Source organism: Camelina sativa, chromosome 10 (assembly GCF_030686135.1).
Source record: "Camelina sativa cultivar CO46 ecotype springtype chromosome 10, ASM3068613v1".
Taxonomy (NCBI): domain Eukaryota; kingdom Viridiplantae; phylum Streptophyta; class Magnoliopsida; order Brassicales; family Brassicaceae; genus Camelina; species Camelina sativa.
In genome coordinates this window covers 11,983,305-12,007,335 of record NC_141889.1, presented here as the reverse complement: position 1 = coordinate 12,007,335, position 24,031 = coordinate 11,983,305, and the positions used below count along the sequence as shown (strand labels likewise).

The 24,031-nt window shown below is 39.6% G+C and overlaps 5 protein-coding genes across 7 annotated transcripts; 1 reads left to right on the top strand and 4 right to left on the bottom strand.

The window, feature by feature from the left end:
- Nucleotides 1-265: 265 nt before the first annotated feature.
- Nucleotides 266-2,718, bottom strand: LOC147936031 (phytochrome D-like). 2 transcript variants are annotated; one of them, XM_087468386.1, is made up of 4 exons: nucleotides 2,222-2,718; nucleotides 1,330-2,137; nucleotides 956-1,237; nucleotides 266-670 (listed from the first exon to the last, which is right to left on the bottom strand). In XM_087468386.1, the coding sequence occupies exons 2-3, from the start codon at nucleotides 1,851-1,853 to the stop codon at nucleotides 1,003-1,005; spliced, it is 759 nt and encodes a 252-aa protein (XP_087324512.1). In that variant the 5' UTR covers nucleotides 1,854-2,137; nucleotides 2,222-2,718; the 3' UTR covers nucleotides 266-670; nucleotides 956-1,002. The 2 variants fall into 2 exon arrangements, with proteins under 2 accessions (XP_087324512.1, XP_087324511.1); XM_087468385.1 differs by lacking the exon at nucleotides 2,222-2,718 and having other exon boundaries at nucleotides 266-656; nucleotides 1,330-1,999.
- Nucleotides 2,719-5,886: 3,168 nt separating this feature from the next.
- LOC147936030 (uncharacterized) lies at nucleotides 5,887-6,321 on the top strand. Its single transcript, XM_087468560.1, has one exon. The coding sequence runs from the start codon at nucleotides 5,887-5,889 to the stop codon at nucleotides 6,319-6,321; it is 435 nt and encodes a 144-aa protein (XP_087324686.1).
- A 1,339-nt stretch (nucleotides 6,322-7,660) lies between these two features.
- LOC147936029 (uncharacterized) lies at nucleotides 7,661-12,560 on the bottom strand. Its single transcript, XM_087468384.1, has 2 exons — nucleotides 12,121-12,560; nucleotides 7,661-8,522 (listed from the first exon to the last, which is right to left on the bottom strand). Exons 1-2 carry the CDS (start codon nucleotides 12,277-12,279, stop codon nucleotides 7,836-7,838), a joined length of 846 nt encoding a protein of 281 aa, XP_087324510.1. The 5' UTR covers nucleotides 12,280-12,560; the 3' UTR covers nucleotides 7,661-7,835.
- Nucleotides 12,561-13,126: 566 nt separating this feature from the next.
- LOC104718751 (ubiquitin-conjugating enzyme E2 32) lies at nucleotides 13,127-15,560 on the bottom strand. Of its 2 annotated transcripts, none has more exons than XM_010436557.3 (5): nucleotides 15,332-15,560; nucleotides 14,870-15,001; nucleotides 14,695-14,779; nucleotides 14,389-14,552; nucleotides 13,127-13,833 (listed from the first exon to the last, which is right to left on the bottom strand). In XM_010436557.3, the coding sequence occupies exons 1-5, from the start codon at nucleotides 15,440-15,442 to the stop codon at nucleotides 13,405-13,407; spliced, it is 921 nt and encodes a 306-aa protein (XP_010434859.1). In that variant the 5' UTR covers nucleotides 15,443-15,560; the 3' UTR covers nucleotides 13,127-13,404. The 2 variants fall into 2 exon arrangements, with proteins under 2 accessions (XP_010434859.1, XP_010434860.1); XM_010436558.2 differs by having other exon boundaries at nucleotides 14,944-15,001; nucleotides 15,332-15,556.
- A 6,364-nt stretch (nucleotides 15,561-21,924) lies between these two features.
- LOC104718750 (putative glucan endo-1,3-beta-glucosidase At4g16260) lies at nucleotides 21,925-23,731 on the bottom strand. The gene is made up of 3 exons (XM_010436556.3): nucleotides 23,610-23,731; nucleotides 23,034-23,517; nucleotides 21,925-22,539 (listed from the first exon to the last, which is right to left on the bottom strand). Exons 1-3 carry the CDS (start codon nucleotides 23,674-23,676, stop codon nucleotides 22,047-22,049), a joined length of 1,044 nt encoding a protein of 347 aa, XP_010434858.2. The 5' UTR covers nucleotides 23,677-23,731; the 3' UTR covers nucleotides 21,925-22,046.
- Between the last annotated feature and the right edge of the window lie 300 nt (nucleotides 23,732-24,031).

Sequence of the window (24,031 nt, the reverse complement as noted above, 5' to 3'; positions counted from 1 at the left end):
TTCTTGCTTTTGTTGGAATTACGACACATCTGACAAAATGGTTCAGTTACAACTAAAAACCGTTAGCTTGGAATTTGATAAAACAGAGCTTCAAAATACAGAACGAAGTACCCTAAGGCTAAGAAGTTCGCTCAAATTTGAACTCTGCATATAGTATTTTGGACAGTAAATGAACGTATACAGTAATTTTCTTGGCAAATTTTGCAAATTAACAGAGATCTGCACAAATTTGATATCTCTGACGCTCAAATGTTATCTGCACAAATCAAAAACAGTCTTCCATTTCTATATTACATTATTATGATCAAAAGAGCTCCCATCACATTCTATAAGACTATAAAAATATATACAGTGTACGTAAACTATAACTCCTCTTACGTTTTTCTGGCCGCATAACCTCACCGTTCCTTCTAAACCTACCTGGAACAGAGTCAAAACTTCCACCGCCAATCACTAAGAAGGCATCATCATCATCAGAAGAACCGGGAGTTCGATAACGATTAGGAAATAAGAGCGTTCGAAATCCCTTATGTACTGAACCTCTCCGTTCATCAGCTTCATAATCTTTCTGCAAACGCTTAGCCCTAATCCTTCTGGACTCGTCCATCGGCTACTATGGAACATGTCCTGCACTTTCTCTGGCGGTATACCTTCCCCTGCACACGCCATTCTAACATACATTAACAAAATGAGTCAGAGTGTTTGTTGTTTGCTAATCAATCGTTGATAAGGCTTTAAAATTTGACAACGCTCTTGGTCAAGACTGCGTTTTTAACTTTTTAGTTTATCCGAGTCACAAGCTTCTTAATACGGGATAGCTAGCAAAAACTGAAATTTATCCGCAGCAGTCACATTTGTGAAAAAAGAAAATATCATCCAATGGATGGTTATAGCTATGTATTCGCGTTTATCTTTGATCTCAGAGAAAGAGTCAACAGAGGAATGATGAAGGTACCTGAACTTAGCAGAGAACCCGTCAGCCATTTGTTTAAGATTCGGGCGTTAATGGAATTCCACTGAGCCTTCCATGGGTGCATAACGGACCATACTTAGCAAAAATTCTGCCAGAACCTGTTGGATCCTTATATTATCATCGTAGACAGCCATGGATTTGATCTCCTTGGGAATGTTACGGATGAGCTGAAGATTTCTCTCTCTCACTACCAACATGACTTGGCTTACCACTGCGTCAATGACGCTGCCAATGAAGAACTCTGTTCTCTCTAGAACAAATGAACTGATGAGCAAAAATAGAGGTTATTTGTTTAGTAGTGCGATGAAGCTTTATAGAACAATTAAGTGTTTACAAAGACGAATGAAAACTCTCACCCATCTTCAATGCTTTTGACGTCCATGTCTCCTACAATCTTTGAAATCTGCTTCTCCCATGAAACACATGTTTCAGAAAGCTTGTTCTGATCTTCGTTTAAATCCGTGGCTTCCAGCAATGAATTTGTGTAACGCAATCCGCTCAATGGATTCTTTATAACATGAAAAATGTAAGCCAACTCTTTCCTCCTCGAGACGCATTCGCTCTCTTGTCTCCTCTGGACTTTTAGAGCTTGCTGCAGCTCGGGACTTGGTATCTGCAAGAAACAGAAAGCCCCAGTGACTTGACCATCTGGGTTGACCCGTTTGTTCAAAGTCAGGAGAGCCTGGATGAATTTCCCATTGCGGTCAAAGAACTGGAATGAGAATTTTTCTGTTTCTTGACCACCGATCGCGTTGTGCAAAGCGATCATGAACTTAGTTAACGCATCAGGACCCTTTAGTCTGCAACAGCTCCCAAACACTTCCTTAACAAGCATTTTTCCAATCACTTCGCTGCGAGGCCAGCCTGTGAGCTTTTCCATTGCGGTGTTCCACTCAAGGCAACATGTTTTCTCATCTGCTGCATAGATTGGAGGGATCAAAGGGTTCGTGCTATGGATGATGGCCTTGTAATCGCCTTATATGTTGATGAACTTGTCCATAACAATTTTATGACTAGTTACATCTTGTCCAACAAAGCAGACCCCAACGATGTTGTTTGAGTAGTCCTTACTTGAGCATGAGTTGACAACCACAAACACCGCTTTCCCTTGCAGCTCAGGACTAAAAGTTCTCAGCTTGACCTCCACATTCTTGCCTTCATCTCCTGCATAATTGAAAACGCAAGACATTATAAGAATTTGCATGTTAGAGCCCTGCACAGATTGGAAGTCTTAAGAACTGCATAAACCTTTTAAAGCACAAGAAAGAAGCCTATCAACTGTTTCTTCGTACTCTTTGTATATTAAATCTTGAAGCAGATACTTTCCCATAGCTTTTTCAACAGAGAGACCGGTCAGCTCCGCGATCTTGTCGTTCCACCCATTGATGCAGCCGTCAATATCCACAGCAAATATAGCTAGGGACAGTCGCTGTCTCAATCAGCCTAACCATCTATCTCGCAACTGCACCGATCTCCTGCATCCCTTGATCTGCCATATAATCTTTATGTGGCTGAACCGCCCCAGCTGCAGCAGCTTTAGAGTCCATTGCTTCAGACTCTTTGAAAGAGTCTCTTAGAATAAGCTGGAGCGAGTGAATGGCGTCCATTTCAGCAGTTTCCCATGGCTGCGGCTCTTAACAACTTCGAGAAAAGCCTGGAACGAAGAACTTGGATGCATCCGCTGGCCATCATCTTTGTCCTCTGGATGGTGCTTAGCCCCTCCCCATTTGATTTTTTTCTCGGTATGAGACCGAAACCAGAAAAGGAAGTCCCTTTTGTGATATACGCGACTACCATCCTGTTGGATATGGGCTGTGCCCAATATGCCACTCGCCCCAACAAGACAAGTTAATTCTAATTTCAGCCCAACAAGATTGTGAGAAAGCCATTCACTTTCCGCAGAGGGCAATCTCGACAATTCGCATCGGGAACCCTAGGTAACTCTAGGTCAACAGTCTCCTATAAAAGGAGAAAGCATTTATTGGGATCAGGAGCCGGACGGGCGGACAATACCTAAAGAGTAATACTTTGCATCGAAAACTGTTATTGTCTTTCGTATAATTCATTCCTATTTTCAGTTCGTCACTTTTAGCTTGCTAGTTCGCTTGTGAACTAACGAGCTCGATCCCGACTTGTTTCAAGTGACGATCTCACGTTTTCCCCGATTAATAAAAGAATTTGCTTGCTCTTTCCCACAAAATCTTTATTTGTTTAAGTTGTGCAATCCCCGGTACAAACAATTGGCGCCCACCGTGGGGCCGAGTAAAGCGCTTCTTTTGACGAATCAAGACCGACGATCCTCACTTCCTCGAAGTTTCAAGACTCATGACGAACCCCGGCGAAAACCTCAACGAAGTAACAGAGCAGCCAACGGAACAGCGATGGGGGCGAACGAGAACACGAACAGTTCCCCCGCTGAGCTCCCTACCGAACTCCTTGCCGAGCCCAACCGAAGGCTCCCTGCCGAGCCCAACCGAAGGCTCACTGCCGAGCACAATCTCTCCACCAGCGCCCGACGCGCCTTCTGAGCCTCTCATAGCTGCACACGCCGAAGCCGGACCTGCCGCAGACCAGCTGGTCACCAGCGCCGCCGCTCTCCTCACTGCCGCTCTCACCAACGCTACCACTCTCCCCAACGCTACCACTCTCCCCAACGCCACCCTCCCCTTACCTATGAAGAGAAACAGACTCGATGATATGATGCAGGTCATTCTCGATCGTCTTGATGGCCAGAAAATACGAACAAACGAACGGCTCGAGGCGATTGCAGCCGTACAAGAGGCCTCGCAGAACCAAATCAGCAAGCTCCAGCGAAGGAGGGGCGAGCGCCGAAACGACAGCAGCCCCGCCGGCGAGAACGAGAATCCTCCCCCACCACAGCCATCGGTGGACGACCGATACGACAACCACAGACGCCGCCCGGCGTCTATTATCGTAGGATCCGTTGATCGACGCAGTAGAGAGGAGCCAAATGACGAGCAGCAAGACGGCCAAGGCCAGAGGAGCGGAAACCCGCCGACTCCGACACTGCCGATCCGACAGTCTGAGGGCGATCTCGAAGATGAAACCATACGACGCCTAGAGGAAATGGTCCACGAACTATCTTCAAGAGTCCACCGAGCCACGAGCTCTACCCCCAACCTTGATCGAGTGCTCGAAGAAGTCCAGCGCTCACCGTTTACATCACAGATCTCCCGCGTTCAAGTTCGTTACGTAAACAAGTTCAAGTTCACCCCGTACAACAGATTAGATGATCCGAAACCGTTTTTAACTTCAATGAGTTTTGCAATCAGCCGAACTCATTTCAGCAACGAAGAGTACGAAGCTGGCTGCTGCCAGCTATTCGTCGAGAATCTAGCCCACGAAGCTCAGGGGTGGTTCTCTCGGCTCCCGCTGAACTCGATAGGGAGCTATCACGAGCTGACCACCGCCTTTCTCCAACATCACTCTACGTTTATGATTCGAGGTGCCTCGAACGTCGATCTCTGGAACATGTTCCAGCGGAACAACGAATCTCTCCGAGACTTCATGGAGAGGTTTAAAAGAATCGTCTCGAAGCTCTCGATTGCTGACGACACAGCAATATCAGCTCTCCGTAATGCTCTCGCTCACGGCTCCCGGTTCAAGGAGGACATCATAATACATGAGCCTTTGACTCTGGATGATGCACTGCACCGTGCTAACAGATACATAGAGTTAGACAAAGAAAGGGCATCAAGGACGAACCGTCCAGAACCGCCGACCCCAAAAAAAAAAAAAATTGGCATACCCCAACTTTGCTATCGTCAACAGGTGTTCTTGAAACAATCAAGATAATAAAAAAGAAAAAAAAGATTATCGAAGATGAGAGCTTCAGTGATCAAATCTCCAAAAACAAAGAACAGATAATGGCACTTCCGTTCTCACGCTATTCGTCATTGAACCATCGCCAAGTGAACCACTAACACATGTTGAGTGCTTGGTCGAGCAAGGATCCGCTTCTATCGAAGAGGGACAAACTTCGTTGTCTCAAGAACAAGCGTCGCCATCGTCGCACGCCCAACCTAATCCCGAACCCCGCAAAGAATGACCACATGATTGGCAAGAAGAAATCCGTTGTTTTATCGCAGACGGCATTGTCCCCTCGGACAAGTGGGAGGCCCGACGCCTTTGGACTCGCTGCGCGCATTACACACTCTTGGATGGCAACGTCTTACGTTGGACAGAATCTGGTGCACTCTTGACTGGCGTTGGTCCCAAAGAAATCAATGATGTCATGCGGGAGGTTCACGAAGGTTCCGGCGGTAATCACTTTGGAGGTCGCGCGCTCGCACAACGCATACGCACTAATGGTTATTTTTGGCTGACCATGAACGATAACTGCGAAAAATTCGTTGCTAGATGAGAAATGTCAGCGCCACGCTCCGATCATCCACGCACCAACCGAACTATTGAGAACGACCTCTCCACCATACCCCTTTATGAGGTGGGCAATGGATATCGTTGGACCTCTCCCTGCGTCCCGTCAGAAGAAATACATTCTTATTATGACGGATTATTTCACCAAATTGGTTGAAGCCGAAGCCTATGCAAAAATCAGAAGAAACGAAGTCCAAAAATTTGTGTGGAAAAACATCATTTGCAGGCACGAAATTCCGTATGAGTTTGTCACCGATAACGGCACGCAGTTCACTTCGCTCCAATTCGAAGGTTTTTGCGCGAAGTGGAGAATCCGTTTGTGCAAGTCGACCCCCCGCTATCCACAAGGCAACGGACAAGCTGAGGCGACCAATAAGATCATCATTGACGGACTAACAAAACGACTCGAAGATAAGAAAGGTCTCTGGGCCGACGAGCTAGATGGCGTTCTATGGTCACACCGAACCTCCCCGCACCGATCAACATGAAGGACACCGTTCTCCCTTGCGCATGGAATGGAAGCCCTTGCACCAGAGGAAATTGGCGTACCGACATTACAACGCTCAATGCTCGTTCACGATCCTACTCTCAATACTAAGATGATGCTCGATACCCTCGACACTCTTGAAGAAGAACGCGACAAGGCACTTCTTCGAATTCAGAACTATCAACAACAAGCCGCTAAATATTACAACAAGAAGGTGAAGCCACGCCACTTTGACGAAGGCGATCTCGTCCTCCGAAAGGTCTTCGAGAACACTGCGGAGCTCAATGCAGGAAAAATGGGCGCTCATTGGGAGGGCCCTTACCTGATTTCAAAGGTTGTCACTCCCAGCGTCTACCAGCTGCTCTCCATGGATGGCACACCAATTCCTCGCTCATGGAATTCCGGCAACCTTAAACGTTATTACCATTGGAAAACGCGCCTTTGTAATATGAATTACGAATGACTTGATCCCTTTCTAAGGGTACGTAGGCAGCCCTTCACAAGGCACAGCTATACCAAAAATTAAAAACAAAAGTTTCAACCCATCAAAACACATGAGCTCTCTCGAACGAGTCCGTCTTTGCGAGATGTCCAGCTCTTACATCGACCCTCTGGCCAAGGGAACGATTTAAAAAGCGTTCCTCATGGATGCAGCGGTGAAATAATCCGCATAAATAAGCCGACCCAGATCGCATTTAGCTAGCAGGCGGTTAAGTTTGTATAAGTCAAGTTCTTACTTGCACTCTCTTGCCGACCTCGTGGCACACACAGGGTAAGCCGGACACCAGAGCCGCACCTAAAAGGTACGACGAGCTCATCTCGACTACCACCCCAAACATTTGGTATTCGATACACGTAATAGGATAAGCCAGGAGACGTCTTGCACCGTAAAGTACAACTGGATACCAAGGATAGGAAAAACACAAAAACATTCTTATTCCATAATCCAAAAGCACACAAGGACAAGGCAACGAAAGCCAAATACGAAAGGCCACATTCGGCACAAAAAACTAACAGAACAAACAAGTCTCAAGTGCAAACTCAGTCTTCAATTTCCAGATCAGCATTGGTGGGTTCATCAAACTCAAGCTCGCCGATCTTCACGTGCCAGAACTGGCACTCCCTCCGCAGACTTTCTAGCGTGTCCATCGGGACATTCGCACCCCTAGCAACCATCTCCTCGAGATACGAGCGAATCCCCTCAGCATGGTTGCTTTCAATGAAGAAATGGTCCGTACACTATAGCTGAATAATGTAACGACGCAATATGTCAACCCGAATCCGACAAGTATCAAGCTCGGGTCGACCTTCGAAGGGCCTGCTCCCAATAGGCTTGAGATCGCCCGCTTCAAGGACGGGAATCTCCACCTCAGCTAATGACGCCTCACGACGAAAGCGCTCATCTAACAAACGATCCCTTCTCCATTTCGGAACCAAGAACCCCTCGTCGATCATAGTTTCAAGATATCTGATAATTCCGTCAACACGATGAAACCAGAAATGACGCTCGAACTTTCGACGCGTAGCGAGAATGTAAGCTCTCAACCTCTGGATCCAAGCACGATAAAACTCCATCTCGGAACGAACTACGTAACCAGATCTCATAGAGAGCCGCTCTCGCGCCCTCCTCAGCCACGCCGACCTCGTTGTCACATGCATATGACCGATCTCAACTACTCTAAAATCAAGAGGAGAGGTTTATCTTAAAAACAAGAAAGGAGGATGATGAGAAATGAGCAACTTGAAGACTAATTTATAGAACAAATAGTACGATTTTCGAGGCGAAGCGACCAATATAGCAATTCTCGAAAAACACATCCATATAATGATGAACATATATCATAAAATCAGAGGACAACACATAAAGCAAGTCCAGTCATAATGCAAAGGTCCAAAAAGAAAATACAGCGCCTAAACGGCTCAACATCCGCTACAAAACGGGAATAGGTTCTAATAGCACAACAAAACAAAAGCAAGTCACTGCTCGGCAGCAACCTGAGCGTCCGAGGCCGTAGGCGTCCCTGCCATGAAGACCTCCTCTCTTACGGTCGCGGGAACCTCCGCCGCCTGAAGATTCGCAGGAACGATCTTAGTCTTTGGAAGAGCCTCGAGGTCGCTGTCCAAAACGTCGGTGATCTCGAAACCAAGGACCTTTTCCTCCCACATCTTCGCATCAACCTCCAAACCGAGCAAAGTCTTCGACGGAATGACCGTACCACCCTTCACCAGCCCCTGAAGACAGTCACAGGTGTCGGTCACCTGGCTCAAAGTCAGAAGAGACTCTTGCGCCGCTCTGTTGTCAATAATATGCTCCCTCATCCTCTCAATACGATACCTGTAGCCAGCAATCTTGACATCGACGCCCTGTCGCTCCGCTTGCAGCTGTTGCAACTGCGCCTTCTGAAATGCGTGATCGACCTCAAACTGCTCGAGACGAGAGCGGGAAGCGTCAAGAGAAGCCTTGAGATCGGCCACCTGCTTCCTGAAACCGGCAGTTTGCTTCGTAAGAACGGCAGAAACCCCCCGCTCTTTTTCAAGATCGTGATGAAGCTCCTCACCCGATCTCCTCGACGGTTCAGAAGTGCGAGAATCAGCAAGTTGCTTCTCTAGCTCGGCAATGCGACGCTCGTACGAGACGACCATGCGGTTCACACCACCACCATCCTGAAATGCAAGAAATAAGGAATCAAGATAATAATTGGAAAAATTCAATCAAGAACATAAAGAGAAATGCCAACTTGGAAGTGTTTCCGAGCCCACGATCGATACAGCTCAGGATCATAGAGAGAACCCACAGAGGGAAGCGGGTCGAAAGAGCCGCAAACCTTGCTAGCGAGCTCACCACAAGCAGCAGCGTTGTTGATGAACAACTCATCCTTCGTCTTGTAAGAAAAGGAGAACGAATCATCAATCTCAGTGGTGTCGGGCTCAGGAGTAAGACGCCAAGAATCAGCGACAACGATCGCTAGGGCATCAGAAGCGTCACCACGTGACTTCTGCGCACGCAGAACAACAACAAGAACCTTGGCAGCTCTTTTGTCGGCACGGGCAGCGGCCACCTCCGCCAATATCACATCTCCTGCAACTCGCAGATCGGCACCTCCGCCAGCTGACGGATCGACAACCTCAGTGTCGGCAGCGCGGGAAAAGGACCCAGCATCAACAGTTTTCTTGAACTGATCAGCGTATCGAGGAAGACGAGTGTTAACTTTTCCCATCCCTAAACGAGGTAGACCTAAAAAGGAAAACAAAAGTGTGACGACCCAATAACCATCAAGGAGAGCAACAATCGATACAACAGAATAAGCAGGAAACTCACGAGATCTCTGAGTAATCGAAGGCCAATTGAGCGCCCCTAGTGTTTGGATCTGTCTGAGATTAACGAAAAAACCTGGAGGATGAGCGAGCAAGTGGACGACAGGCTCTGCAAACACCAACAAAAACAATTAAAGGGTCAGAAACCAGTTAGTAGCAATCAAACAAGTATGAGTGAGAAACTATGAAGCTACCGGGAAACATGTTCCACTCAGTAGCACAAAACACATCGAGATCATCAACCGAAATCTCGTCCCGCTTGACAAAGAAAACATAACGTTGCCAATGACGAATCTTCTTTTCAGCCCCGATGACTATCTGATGACCCGATTTAGCGCTGGTATAGAAGTATCCCGGACTACCTCTAACTTTTGTGAACTTGGTGGCTTCCTCTAGAAAATGCACGTCAACCTCTACACCACAATTGGTACCAAGTATCGCCAAACCGACCGCATTACGGATACCTCCCACAGAAAGCTGAGAAATGGCAATCCTACGCCTCGCACAATAACGTATCAAAAATTTCGGTAAAGGGAACCAAAGACCGCATTCAGTAAAGTAATGCTCAAAAAGCGAGATGAAACCTGTTGGAGGCGTCCAAGGACGTTCGTGAAACTCAGGAACCCGGAAAATCAATCCCTCGGGCATCCTACACCACCGCGCCATCTCAGCAATAGTATCCGATGTGCACAACGAAGGACCATGATCGGCCGGACTGGATGAAAGATTGGCACCAATCGACGCAGCACTAAGACCCAAAACAGCCGAACGTGGACCAGTATCCTAGGCCAGGACAACGTCCATAGGACTCCCATCAGAACCACTGTCGCTATCTTCGCTGAACTCGAGAATATCAGCAAAATTATAGTCGTTGGCCAAACTATCCAAACCTTCACACTCTGCTCCAATACCGACGCTAACATCATCGAAAACGTCTTTATAAGCCGCAAACTCTTCGGAAAAAGCACGCTGGATTCCCGCAAGAGTTTTACCACGCGTATACGTTAGAACTTGGGAGCTCGTCGAAGGATGACCTTCCTTTCTGCACGAAATGCCGACCTCGCGACCACCCACCATGAGATCGGCATCACCATCGTCAGAATCGACCTCGCGACCACCCACCATGAGATCGGAACCGACCTCAACCCAGCGACTAACTGCGCCGACCTCAGGAGCACCCATTCACCGAGCTGACATCCTGCTCGCGAGACTGCCGATCTCACCAATTCGACGAGTGGTCGCAGTGCCCTCAACCATGTCGATCTCCGGTTCGTCTCCTATGCCGACCTCGGGCATGCCATCTGTGCCGACCTCGTTCATACCCCCTCGCCAATCTCTCTCGTTTAGAGTCCTATCGCGTGACGGCCAAGAACCGAGACCTCTCACACCGATCTCACGGGCGCTAGGCCGAGAACCGAGACCTCTCATCCTGATCTCGCCGACAGATTGCCGACCTCCGAGATCTCTCATCCCGATCTCGCCGACAGATTGCCGACCTCTGAGATCTCTCATCCCGATCTCACTGACGCTAGGCCAAGATCCGAGATCTCCCACGCCGAACTCACCAGATCCAGCCACTCTCGGCAGAAAAGCGCCGACCACACCATTCAACCCGGAACCCTCTCGATCTAATCCGCCGATCTCCGCTGATCGACTAGACTCAAATGCTCCGCCTCTCTCAGCCGGATTCACGGAATCCATACGGCACCGATCTCCGACCATCCCATTGCCGACCTCGTTCTCTCTGCCGCCCTCGAAAACCAGCTCGATCTGATGACCTTCAAACCCACTCAAGCCCGAGCCAGCACGGCGACTTCCATCTCTCCCTGTATCGGCATTGTGCCGATCCCTAACCGAACAGCCTCGCCGACCGCCGACCATCGGCGATCTCCCCATGAGAAGCTCGCTCGGCGGCGGCTGCTAGGGCTTCAAGGATATGTGACCAAACAAAGGGGAGAGAAAAATAGAGAGAGAAAGAAGTAAAAACATAAAAATAAAAGGATTGAGAGAGAAAATTACCTTTTTATGGAGAGGAGGAAGTGAAGAAAAAGGAGAAGATGGGGAGACATAAATAAGTAAATAAAACGAAAATTTTACTGTCGAAATCCGTCACCTCGATCTACGATCTGCTCTTTTCCGGAAATTCATCGAATATCGCACTCAAGATTTCAGACCAGTGGATATCCCGAGTGTCTCTCGGAAGACGAGCCTGGAGTTAACGGAAAAGTCACTGTAGCAATCTCTTCTCGAAAGCAACCCGAAACGATCTGTGCCGAGCAGGCATATTACGGCCAATTTAAAGTATGCCCAATGATCGCAGAAGAATTGCCGCTCTCCGGACTAAGGGGGGGACTATTGTTGGATATGGGTTGTACCCAATATGCCACTCGGCCCAACAAGACAAGTTAATTCTAATTTCAGCCCAACAAGATTGTGAGAAAGCCATTCATTTTCCGCAGAGGGCAATCTCGACAATTCGTATCGGGAACCCTAGGAAACTCTAGGTTAACAGTCTCCTATAAAGGGAGAAAGCATTTATTGGGATCAGGAGCCGGACGAGCGAACAATACCTAAAGAGCAACACTTTGCATCGAAAACTGTTATTGTCTTTCGTATAATTTATTCCTATTTTCAGTTCGTCACTTTTAGCTTGCTAGTTCGCTTGTGAACTAACGAGTTCGATCCCGACTTGTTTCAAGTGACGATCTCACGTTTTCCCCAATTAATAAAAGAATTTGCATGCTCTTTTCCACAAAATCTTTATTTGTTTAAGTTGTGCAATCCCCGGTACAAACACATGCCAATCCCCGCTAGTGAATCACGCAGTAACATATCGCATAACAGCGTCTGCATTCTCAGAACGCGCTTTTCAGACACCTGCAAAGCTAACTACAATTCCATGTTTAGCTGTAAGCCAAAGGCCTGCATAAGAAACTCGCAAGCGTACCTCAGAGGAAAAGGTATGGAACGAGCCCATGTGTGATGCAAATGTGCTTGTCGAAGACTGAGCTTGTTCTCCGCTGGTGTGGCGGCTACTACGATTGACGCAATGACTTGACGAAGCTGCTTCTCCGCCGTTGGTTTTGCTACCGCCTCCGGAGACCATTTTTCTCAGTTATTCGTCTCTAAAATTTCGAAGAATTACAATGAGAGACGAAGAACATCGTCGTTAATTATCGGATTCGGACCTGAGAAGACCAAATTTGCGTAATTATGCTTAAAATTTGAAACTGATATCCTGATAAAATTATGGTAAGGAATTTGAGAAGCTTGGACTTATCACGGTCTATAGCTTAACGAGCAAAGTTTTTTTTCTCAAACTGATAAAAACAGAAACCAATTTGAAATTTACTTTGGGCTCTCTCAAAGCCAATTAAAACGAAGAATAAGAGGCAGTGAGGGAGCGTGAAAGGTTTAAGAAGACGCTGGTGTCGGTTTCTTTTCTTTGCTCCTTTACTTATCAAAGTTTCTTTAAAACCCCCAAATCTTGTTTTATTATCAAATTAACCCAGATTAAGATTACATTTCGGCGTAATTTTTTGAACTCTCTATGTCTGTGTTTTAAGAGGGACCGAGATCATGTGGGGTTTTTCTGGAATATCCCGGCTAGTGTAGGCGCACGAGGGACTACTAGAGGAGGAGATCGATATATGTGGGCAGTGGGCCTATGGTTGTGACTTGTGAGAGTTCCCAAGGGTGGTGTATCTAATATCAAATCAAGTTCTGCTCAATCTATCTCTACTTTACCAAAGTTCTTACAAAGAAGGGAACCCAAAGTTTAAAGTGGACAAAACAGATGCCGAGTATTTGAGTTGCAACGGCTGATAACTTGATCATCTCAGAGTTAAAAGTATGAAGAAGTGTTCATACTTTATTGCATCACTAAATCTCTACCAATAATGTGGCATCTCGATTAGGGATAGATCTAGCCATCTAGGTGTAGACGCAAAGCATTATAAATGTTTGTGCTACGTATCCATGATTACTTTCTGTATTTTACAAATATAAAACAAGTTTTGAGTTTGTGACGTGGAGTATAGCTTTGGGAACGGGTCCAATGCGTTTACATGACACATTCATCTAACAAGAGTTATCAACACATAATCATAATACCTTAACATAAACTAATTAATTACTTATTTCCCCATTTCTCAGTCGTATATGATATATAAACACTTCCACTTTTGATGCTTTTATTTTCTTAGACCATCTCCCAGTATGAGTTCAGCGTTCACGACTCATCCATAAACACGGCGCCATAACCACTTGATCTTACGAATTTCTTCAGCAGGAGAACCACAATCGCGATCGTGAGTCCAACCGCCGCCCAAGTGAACAACCTATCATCACCCGGTCTTTGAGCTGTCCTGACAACAGATGCACGTCTCTCCTGCTGCCTCACCAAGCCGCTTCCTCTGCTATCTCCCTCTGCAACCTCTACAGCTGCATTCACTTCTGGAAAAACCGTCTGAGCTGCCTCTTCAGCGATCTGATCAACTACCCTCTCTTCAACCATTGTATCAGATTCTGATATAACCCTTGCAGAGTCCTGTGGCTTGGTCTGGGACTGATTGTCTGAATAAACCAAAGGCGTTTTGTTGCATTCCTGAGGATTAGGGTTTGGAGCAGATGGTGTCTTGCTGAGCATATATTGATGAATCTGCGTATATCAATCAAAGGACAAGATCAAATAATGTTATGACAGGATTCCAAATTAGCCATGTTTAACCGTGTCAACATTGTAAACAAGTAGTCAATAATATTAAAATCAAATGAGATTCTTGACACTACTTTTGGTTGATAATAATAGTACTAGCAATTGTGTCTTTTGAAGTTACTATCTTTCAAAGATTCCTTTAATATGTTTATTTTGCTTCAAGATCAACAATAGTTATTGTAGCATCTTAGGATCAATATATCTAACAAATTTCTAATGAGAAATGGCATCACAATTTTGCATTCTAAACACATCATTAGTAACCTAAACCCGTTTACGATGAACAATATGCAGAGCAATTTGTCGCTCAAGCTGATCAAGAGCTCTCTATGTCGTTTATTAAAAACAAAGTATATCCACATATCCAATTTATTGGTTCAAATAATCAAAAGCATTCTAAATATGTAGCCAGAATCACATTTCTCTATCTGAATAATGTGCCTAGTAAATCAAAAAATTCAAACATTGCTCTACAAGAAGGGTGATCTAGTGGAGTACCTCATCAATTAATTTTTGACGCTCAGGAGAACCATATTTGGGTGGTGTCTCGCGTGACTTAGTGGCAAGTGAACGTCTCTCCTCCTTTGGATAATCTACTGAGCCTAGAGCTCCATTAGGGTTTGAAGGCATGAACGCAATGAGAGCCACTAAAGCAGTCCGAACTACAAATAAACAAGAACAAAATCATGATCGAAGTTTCTAATGATACAAATGCTTTAAACTGTTCAAATCAGCCTTAGTTAAATTGTTTAGTTCAGTCTTTCATAGTTGAAAAAGGTCCACTTTAAGAGTTTGTGACATTACCACTCCATGATGGTTGCCAATGCTCAGGATGGTAATCAGAGATGCTCAAGCAAATCTTGGTATTGGTTTCAAAACGACCACTAGGCTGAAAACAAGAGGACAAAGAAAGATTCATTAGAGATATATATAGTCTCCTTTGAGACGCTAAAGAAGAGAGAAAAAAATGAATCTTTACGGTCAATAACATGAATGAAGGAGGTTTGAAAGGATAGTCTGAAGGCAACTGAATCCTCCCATGATAAATCCCACCTTCAAATTCAGTATCACCAGGACCTCGGATCGCGAATTGCCACTCAAATATATTCTCCTGAAGTTAGCACATATAAAGCAACCAAAGGTAACTATTTGAACAGCACAAGATTGAACAATAACATTACAAAACAACCATTGATAAAAGCATACCAAAAACTTTCAAATTACAATCTGAAAGGCTAATGAATGAAATGAATAGAAGAAACAATATATGGAGCTAATCAATACAAAACGCATAATTCAAATCGGGCCACATAAACTCTGATTAACCTTAGTTCAAATTGAAACATGGATACTACTACAGAGATGATAAAATTTCGTGAGATCAAACATGGAGAGATAAGAGAAGGAGGAAATGAGGAAGGTGTTTCGAAATATGTCGTACCTCGAGGGGAAGAGACATGAAATCATCAGAAGGATTAGCTTGCATCTCCTTAACCTCTTGCAAAATCCTCTTCACCGCCGGATTCTTCCGGTTAAATCTCTCATCCGCCATCGTTTATCGCCGACCTCACCTCACCTAGGAAAAAAAAAAAAAAATCAAAACCACCGCCAAATTGTTCGCTAAGGTCGAAATGTCAACAAAAATAATTTAACTACCCAATTTAGGAATTAATAGAAAGTAGAAGTAGTAGTTATGCTTTTCACCACGTCATCGTCCTTTAAGATTGATTACGTGACAACCCTTGATTGGCGTTTGGTTCATTAAGATGACGAAAAGTTAATAATAATAATATGTATCAAATTGCCACGTCAACAGAATACAGAGTCGCAAATAGTATTTAACGGGCCTTAATCAAGAAACACATCACGCCCATTAAGTTATTAAAAATTCTCAAATATGTGAAAATAAATTAATCATGATGATGTTGGCTCTTATTGGTAACATGATTTATTTAAGTTGAATTGATAATATGATTTATTGAAGTTGAATTGCAGAAAATATTATAATTTGATGTAAGTTGCAGTAAAAATTATGTGGTAAAAATAGCAGTTTGATGTAATAGATCGCAGTAAAATTATGATTTATTAATTTTATCAAAATTATTGGTGACATTTTTGTGGTAGATGTTGCAGTATGTATTATTTGATTATAATTATTAAAAATATTAGTAAATATATTATAAAATTATAGAAAAATAAATAAATAAAAGTATATAAATAATAAAATAATTTTAATATACACAAATTTAACTAAACTTTTTTGTTACATTGCAAATTAAAAAATTAACTACATGCATGCCATAATATTTACAATCTTATCATATTTAGGTCTATGTCTATTTTCATTTCAAATGATAATAAAAATAATAATTTAGGAAAAATATAATAGAACTAATTAAAAAGTTATTAAATAAAAGAAAAACAGTAAAAAAAAATTTATTGATATATGAATTAAATCAAAACAAAAACAATAATTTTTGTATTATATAACTGAATTTTATTTTTTTAATTAGAAAAAAAAAGATCACTCAACTTACCCCATCTTAACTCATGGAAATTTCCATGATGTTGAATAATGTTTTGAGTTAACAATTTTACAAAGGTTATAACTCAAAATTGTAAAGGACTAAAATCTCATATCCCCCTTTCCATCAAAACAAGAGATTATGATGCTCGTGATTCAAATTCTATATATATATATATATATATATATATAGTTTTGAAAAAGAAAAAAATAAATCAAAGAAAAAATTAATTTATATTTAAGCATCTTAAATAAGTTGGTCAATTTTTTGTTTTCATCTATATGTATTCCTCCTCTCTTACTTGTACTAGTTGAACCCACACATTGATTCTACATCGATGAATTTAAGAATATTGGCTTGTTTATTATTATAGACTAAACCTCTTATTTCAAATCATATTTTAGAATTTTTTTATACAACGAAAAATGATATCAAAATAGTAATGATCATTTTAATATTTTTGATCTCATACTCCAATTATAGATAGTAAACTCAAACCTAAAATAAATAAATTATGCATCCTTAAAAGTCAATTTTTTATTTTTGGTATAAAGTGGTATTTTTGGAAATATTTGTTTTATTTTTCAAAAACAAAACTTGGTATTTTGAGGAATTTTTCTACCTCTTTTATGTTCTTGTATTATATAATTGATTTATAGGATTTTCGTTTATAAGAAATACATGAACATAAATACACCAATACCAAAAAAAAATGTCTACAAATGAATGATTATTTTTTCTTCTCTTAAATACTCTTATACTATGGGTAGTATATTTTAAAACAAAATCAACAATCAAATATAAATAGTATTTTGAATATTTCAAACCAATAATCACTATCACCTAGATTTATTAATCAAACCCTTGCTTTGATCCTTTAGTGGTATCATCCCCAACAAAAAATCAGATTTCATGAATCTATTGACCGGGAAAAATTCTAACTATTTTATATTTATGATTATCAACGAATATCTTTCAAAATACCAATAATCTCAAAGAAAATTTTGTACAGAAAAAACATCATGACAAGGGTGATATCTAGTGTTGAACATTCATATCACATAAAGATAGTTTTGGAATTCAATTCCATTTATGACATCAAACTACTGTTCAACGAGTAAAACTTTTGAATAATAAGAATTATTTAGATCTATGTTGCTAAAATAAAACTACAAACTAAACATCTTATAGCGTTTAGTGATGATTAAGTCAAGTCATCCTTTCGAGGGTGAGGTTACGTTCTAACCGTGCTCACCGCTGCGATGAAAAATGCTTAGAAAATAATCAATAAATGTTGGGGGAAAAAAATTGTAATATCATTTTAATATTTTTGATTTCATATGTCATCAAGTGATCTCCAAATATATAAAGTAAACACAAACCTAAAAGAAATAGATCATACATCCTTAAAAGTCAATTTATTTATTTTTTGTGTTTTAAGAAAAAAATATATGGTATTTTTGAAAAACAAAACGTATTATTTTGAAGAATTCCTTTACCTCTTTATGTTGTTGTATTATGTAATTGAATTATAGGATTTTTTTTTTATAAAAAATACATGAACATAATACACCAATACCAAAAATATCTACAAATGAATGAATTTTTTTTCTCTTAATTACTCTTTTTCCATGGAGAGTATCTTCTAAAACAAAATCACCTATCAGTCTAATAGTATTTTGAACCTTCTAAACTAATAACCTTGTCACCTAAATTTATTAATCAAAACCTTTGATCGATCATTAATGGTATCATCCCCATAAAGAACTTCGATTCCAATGGACCAATGGTCCTGTTATTCAACTTTTGGAAAAGAATGACAAGAAACTCCTTGGGAGTAATGTTCAAGAGCTCTTGACTAGAAAGAGTCTGACGAACAGGCAAAAACTCAAGGCGCTTCGCAGTGAATTCATACTAGCGGATTAATGTGATCACCCAAATAATATTCGCAAGCACCATCAAAACTCAAATCCAACTCCTGGGAAAAAGAGAGATAAACACAAATAGCAACATTTTAGGACTCAAAGAATTATATATGAGGTACATAAAATTTACTAGTCAACACGATTTCACATGGATCCCAAGAGTGATGAATCTACACTTATATTAGCAACAATGACTAGTTTGCCAAATAGATCATTTATTTTCTTTGATCAAGTTCCTATTGTAATTGCAGTAATAAGGAAAAATGATTTCGCAAATTCAATAATTTAAAGACTCAGTCATGGAAACATACCATAATCATAACTGGATACGTAATTTCGTTGAGAAGCCTTAAACCATCAATGCAGAAATTTTTGAGGACAAGAGATGAAAGAGATGCGATGAAAAATGTTAAAAAATGTTGAAATGCATTAAACAAACAGAAAGAGAATTATTACCCAGAGTTTCGTTGAGAACGCCAAATCTACAGAGAGGCGGCGAGTGTATACTCTGATATATATATATAAACATGGGAAACCCTAGAGAAGAATGACGAGGACGATTATCAAATTATACCTTACTTAATATTTTATAAAAACTAAAAATTAATAAAACATAATTCTCAAAAAAAAAAACTGAAAACTAATTTTATCTCATATTTGAAAAAGTAACCATATGTTAAATATATTTGTTTCATATTTTGTAATCTCATAAGCTAGGTTGCATGGAAAAGGAAACGGATACGCGGAAACGAAACGTTTCGGAAACAGGAAACGGTTTTTTCAAAAATTAGGAATTGGAAATGTTTTGGAAACATATGTACATATGTTAATCACTAATTTTAACACATTAAAACATTTCATACTTTAATCACTTTTTGCATAAATTTATTTTTACTATATGATTACAATAAATAATAATTGCAATTAAATAGCAAATATTTTCCTTATTAATTGCATAGATTTTTCTATTGAAATTATTAATTTAATAGATAAATTTCCTATTATAATTAGTGATATAATAGATTACCTTTGGTTTTATGTACTTTCAAAAATATTAATTGTAATCCTTTATTTATTAGGATTTTATAATTTTCTTGTAACTATTAAATAATTATTTTTTCACACATGTCAAAATATTATTGATATATTTGACACATGTATCGATTATATGAATTAATAACTTTGAAAACTAAGGTTTATATAATAAGATACTATATAAAAAATTATTCATCAAAAACTTTAGTAAATGTATTAAGTTAATCTATACTAAATAAAAGTAGGAGCTATAAGCTTCTAAGGCTGTCCACATAGGATTTTAAACAACCTTTAGGGATTCGACATATCACTAATTGACATTTTTAAAAAATTTTCAGGATTTTCTATATTAACATTTTGAAAACGACCAATTGAAATCACACATCTCAATATTTAACATTTTTGAAATTATGAAAAAAAATCTATATTAAATACATATAAGTAAGTGTATGTCCAACATCCCACCTCGGCTAGAAAATTTTAGACAATGGTTGAGAACCATTATACATAAGATTAATATGCTCCAACTACGAATGAGCAGAAAGCTTAATTTATCATGCGTCCAAACTTTAAAAATAAAATTTTAAAGTATTATAATTATTGAATCTTTTAAAAGGTTCAAATATTATAAATATTTAAAATTTATAGAATATTTAAAAATATTATAAATATCCCCATAGAAAGTTTAAAATATTATAAATATTTAAACTCTATCAAAAGTTTAAGTATCATTAATATTTAACTCTAAAAATATTGAATGTTATAAATATTTAAACTACATCTAAATTTTAAAATATTATAAATATTTAAACTCTATTAAAATTATAGATTTAAGTATTATTAAATATGATATATTTGATTTTTTAATATCTTGAAAATATCTTATTTATCTCTCTTTCTGTTTTACATCTCTTATGTTGTAAAACATGTTTTTGTGTATGATTTTATAGGTGATTTGATAATGTTTCAGTAAAAATTTTATTTTTGGGTCTAAGGAGGAAAGATTAATATCGTAAGACCTTGATTTGATGTTGTTTGAGTTAATTTTTGAGGTTTAATGAAAAAAGATCAACGACAAACACATTTTTGTTAGTATGTGTTTATATTACTTTCTCTGCAAGTAATTTGCAATTTTGTAGTATTAAAGATTTAAATACATGTGGATCTAAAACTGGGTAAATATATGGGTGAAAGTATCAATAATTGAGTGCATGTGGTGACTATGCTGATCCATGAAATTTTTCGAAAAAGAGGCAATGATTTTGGTTTTGGAGTTTGATGGGTTAACAAGTTATGTGGTAGTTAAATTAAAAGTTTTAAATGATTATTCAGTAGACGAATGTGAGGAAGCTGACGAAAAAGATGAAGAAGAAGAGTATAACGAAGAACCGGACTGTAAAAGTAATGATGACAATTATCATGAAATTTGACTATAAAAATGAAGAGAAAGAATACGAAGACTAAGAAAACAGTGGAAAAAGAGCATGAAGACATAGATGGTGGCTGTCAATTAAATATGAGAAAACGAGATTAATTCATTATTCTAAAAATGTTTTGTTTGTCTAGTGGTTAAAGAAATGGTTTAGTATATGCAAGATCACCAGTTCGAATGTCTGAACTGTCTCACCTAGACGTCCAGTTAAATTCATGATTCTTTTGATCTGATTTGATTTTAGTACAACTAATTTTTATATATTTTATAATTTGTGTATATGAAATAAAATTTTGCCTTAATCGTTATTTAAAGTTTTCTATAAGTTAATATTCATAATTGTCATCAATCATATATACTTTCCACCAAAATATATCAAATAAACCCACGCATAGCGTGGGTTCAAAACATAGTAAATATAAATAATCAATCTTGTATCCAAATAGAAAATAATCAATCGTGACAAATATGTATATATATTTTGGAGCCGTGAAAATAGTTGTATAACATCACATATTATACAAAAAATAATAGCTAAACTTAATTCATATTTAACATTGACTGGTTATTTTAGAAACCGAAAAAGGAATAATCATAGATATATAATCTGAAAATGAGTAAAATATTAAAATCAAATTCTATTGAATGTATTGAATAATTATTTTACAGTTTTTTTTATGCTCAATTGGAATTACTTCAAAACTATAGAATTATTTTCAACTTTTACTCGATAATAGAAATATTCTAAGGTCTAGTTTATTTTATTTTTATTTGTTTGGTCTAATCAAATATGGTAGAATTGTAAAAACAAATGCACATCTAAAAGAGATAAATATTCCAATGGACCAATGGTCCTGTTATTCAATTTTGGAAAAGAATGATAAGAAACAAACTAGTATAAAACAAAGAATTAATGATGAGAAGGTTTATTATATGATTGAGGAATTGGGAAATATTCTTGTAAACATGATACGTTTGCCTCAAAGACGAGTACTGTTTCTATTGGTATCTTCACAACTCTCTCTTGATTTTGTTGTTCGGTTTCAAAGAACAAAGAAATCTTCAACTTTGCTTTTCTAGCTATAAATATATATATATATATATATGACGAATTAAGTTTGTGCATGATCTTGAAATTTTATTTTTATTTGGAATTTATCTATATGGGATTATCTCTCCCAAGTCGATACTAGTGCAAACATTCACATAAATCTCAGACGAGCTTACATATAAAAATCATCACTCAACAGCCGTACCAGCTCTCACAGCGGAGAACGTGATCGGAAATTTCGACTGTTTATTAGGGAAAAACAAACCAAAGTTCTTTTCAATCTCAGGACTCTTCTGATTCTCATCAAACATAGCAAACAAGTACGTCTCAACTCCTCTTCCAGGTCTCTTCGGCGTTCCTCTGTTCTCTCTCACTCGGGCCGCAAGATTCGTGTAATAAGCTCGCGCGTTGTCGAAACTCGCCGCGTTTCCTCCGTTCGAAGGCCATCCGCTCTCGGACACGACCACGGGAAGAGATCCGCCGCCTGATCGTTCGACAGCGGAGTAAACGACATCAATCAAGGCGTCGAAGAGGTTTTGGTAGCCGCGAGAGCCGTCCCATACGACAACGGAAGGCGATGTGAAGAGAGCGTAAGAGAGAGATATGTCACGTGGATTGTCTACGTAGCTGAAGTAAGGATAGATGTTGGCTAGTAACGCTGAGTTTGTACTCGTTAGAAACCTACGTAAGAGCAAATAATTATTCAAACAAGCATGAACTCTAAGAAGTAAGAACCTATTAAATAAAAAACTGTTTAACAAAAATATTTGTAAATAACACGTTGTAAAACAAAATAGTATGGCATAATAGGTGATTTGATGGCCAAAGCTACAAGAAATACAATATAAATAGTATTTCGAGCGTGACATGATATATAGGATTTGATTATTAAGAGTTTAGGTAATTTCGCATATTTGAACTTTTTTTCATTTCTCAGAATCGGTTTATGTGAAAAAGACAAAAGTCTATGTAATGTTTTATACAAGTGATACCATAACTATTTTAGTTAAGCTATTTTGTGTAGTGAATATTTGAACTCGTTACACGGTTATAATATTATTTGGTTTGTTTGATATAAAACCATTAGACTAAAAAAAAAGACATGGTTTGGTAATTGTTCTAGAGTCGACGCCACAGAAAAAGAAGTATGATAATAGTTAAGTGATGATAATTACCCGATGATGGGATCCGTGTACCACCTAACGTCACCACGAAACTCTCCCAAGGAAGGAGGGAAAGAGTTCCCAATCAAGGTCATATCAACGGCCGTTGACACTTTTATGCGATCTTGAAGATTCGCACCTCTTAGAGCATCGTAAACGTTACGCATGGCAGGGAGCACAAGATCTCCACCGTTCCCGGGAGAGACCTCGTTACCGACGGCGATGTACTTGAAGCTAACGGCGGGGTAAAAGTTAAGCACGTTGTTTTGGACCCACGACTTAGCGGAAGAAGGGTTAGTGAGTGAACGGAGATCGGGGTTTGGAACGCCGACGATGACTTCGATGCCGGTGTTTTTAAGAGCGTTTAAAGCGGCTTGGTTTGGGTCGTAAAGTCTAACACGTCTGATGTTTTTTTCTTTGAAGAGAGTGATTGTGTCTGGTTTTGAAGGTAGGTTGTTCCCCATCATTCCATAGCACACACCTACTGGTTCTCCACCTGGTTTCATCATAAAACGTAACTACGGTTAGTTAAGTTTATAATCTTCAAGTAAAAATGAGAATAGATCATGTAGGATTTAAGAGAGAGACATGTTGGAGTGAGGATGGTTGTGAAGAAAGCAATAAGGAGAAATATTGCTGGGGTCATTTGTGACATCTTGAGATTTAATGTTGAACGAGTTTTGTCTAATTAGATTTGTTCTTTATATACTAATTAACATTGGTACGTACGTTAAGTTCTTTTATTTATTTTAAAATATGGATGGGTATAGGTTGTATCATATACGTAGAACTGTAGAAGTGTGTGACAAATATCTTTGTTTATTAATTCAAATTGTATGAGTCATTGGTCAGGTCAAGTAATTGAGTACATAACGTTAGCTTGAGTGCAAGGCTGCAAGCATATGGTCAATATAACAATCTATGCAAAAGAGAAGATCTTATCAAAAAATTGGGTAGAGAAATGTCTCTTTCTAAACTCGAGAAATTAAGACATTGCTTATATTTTCTAA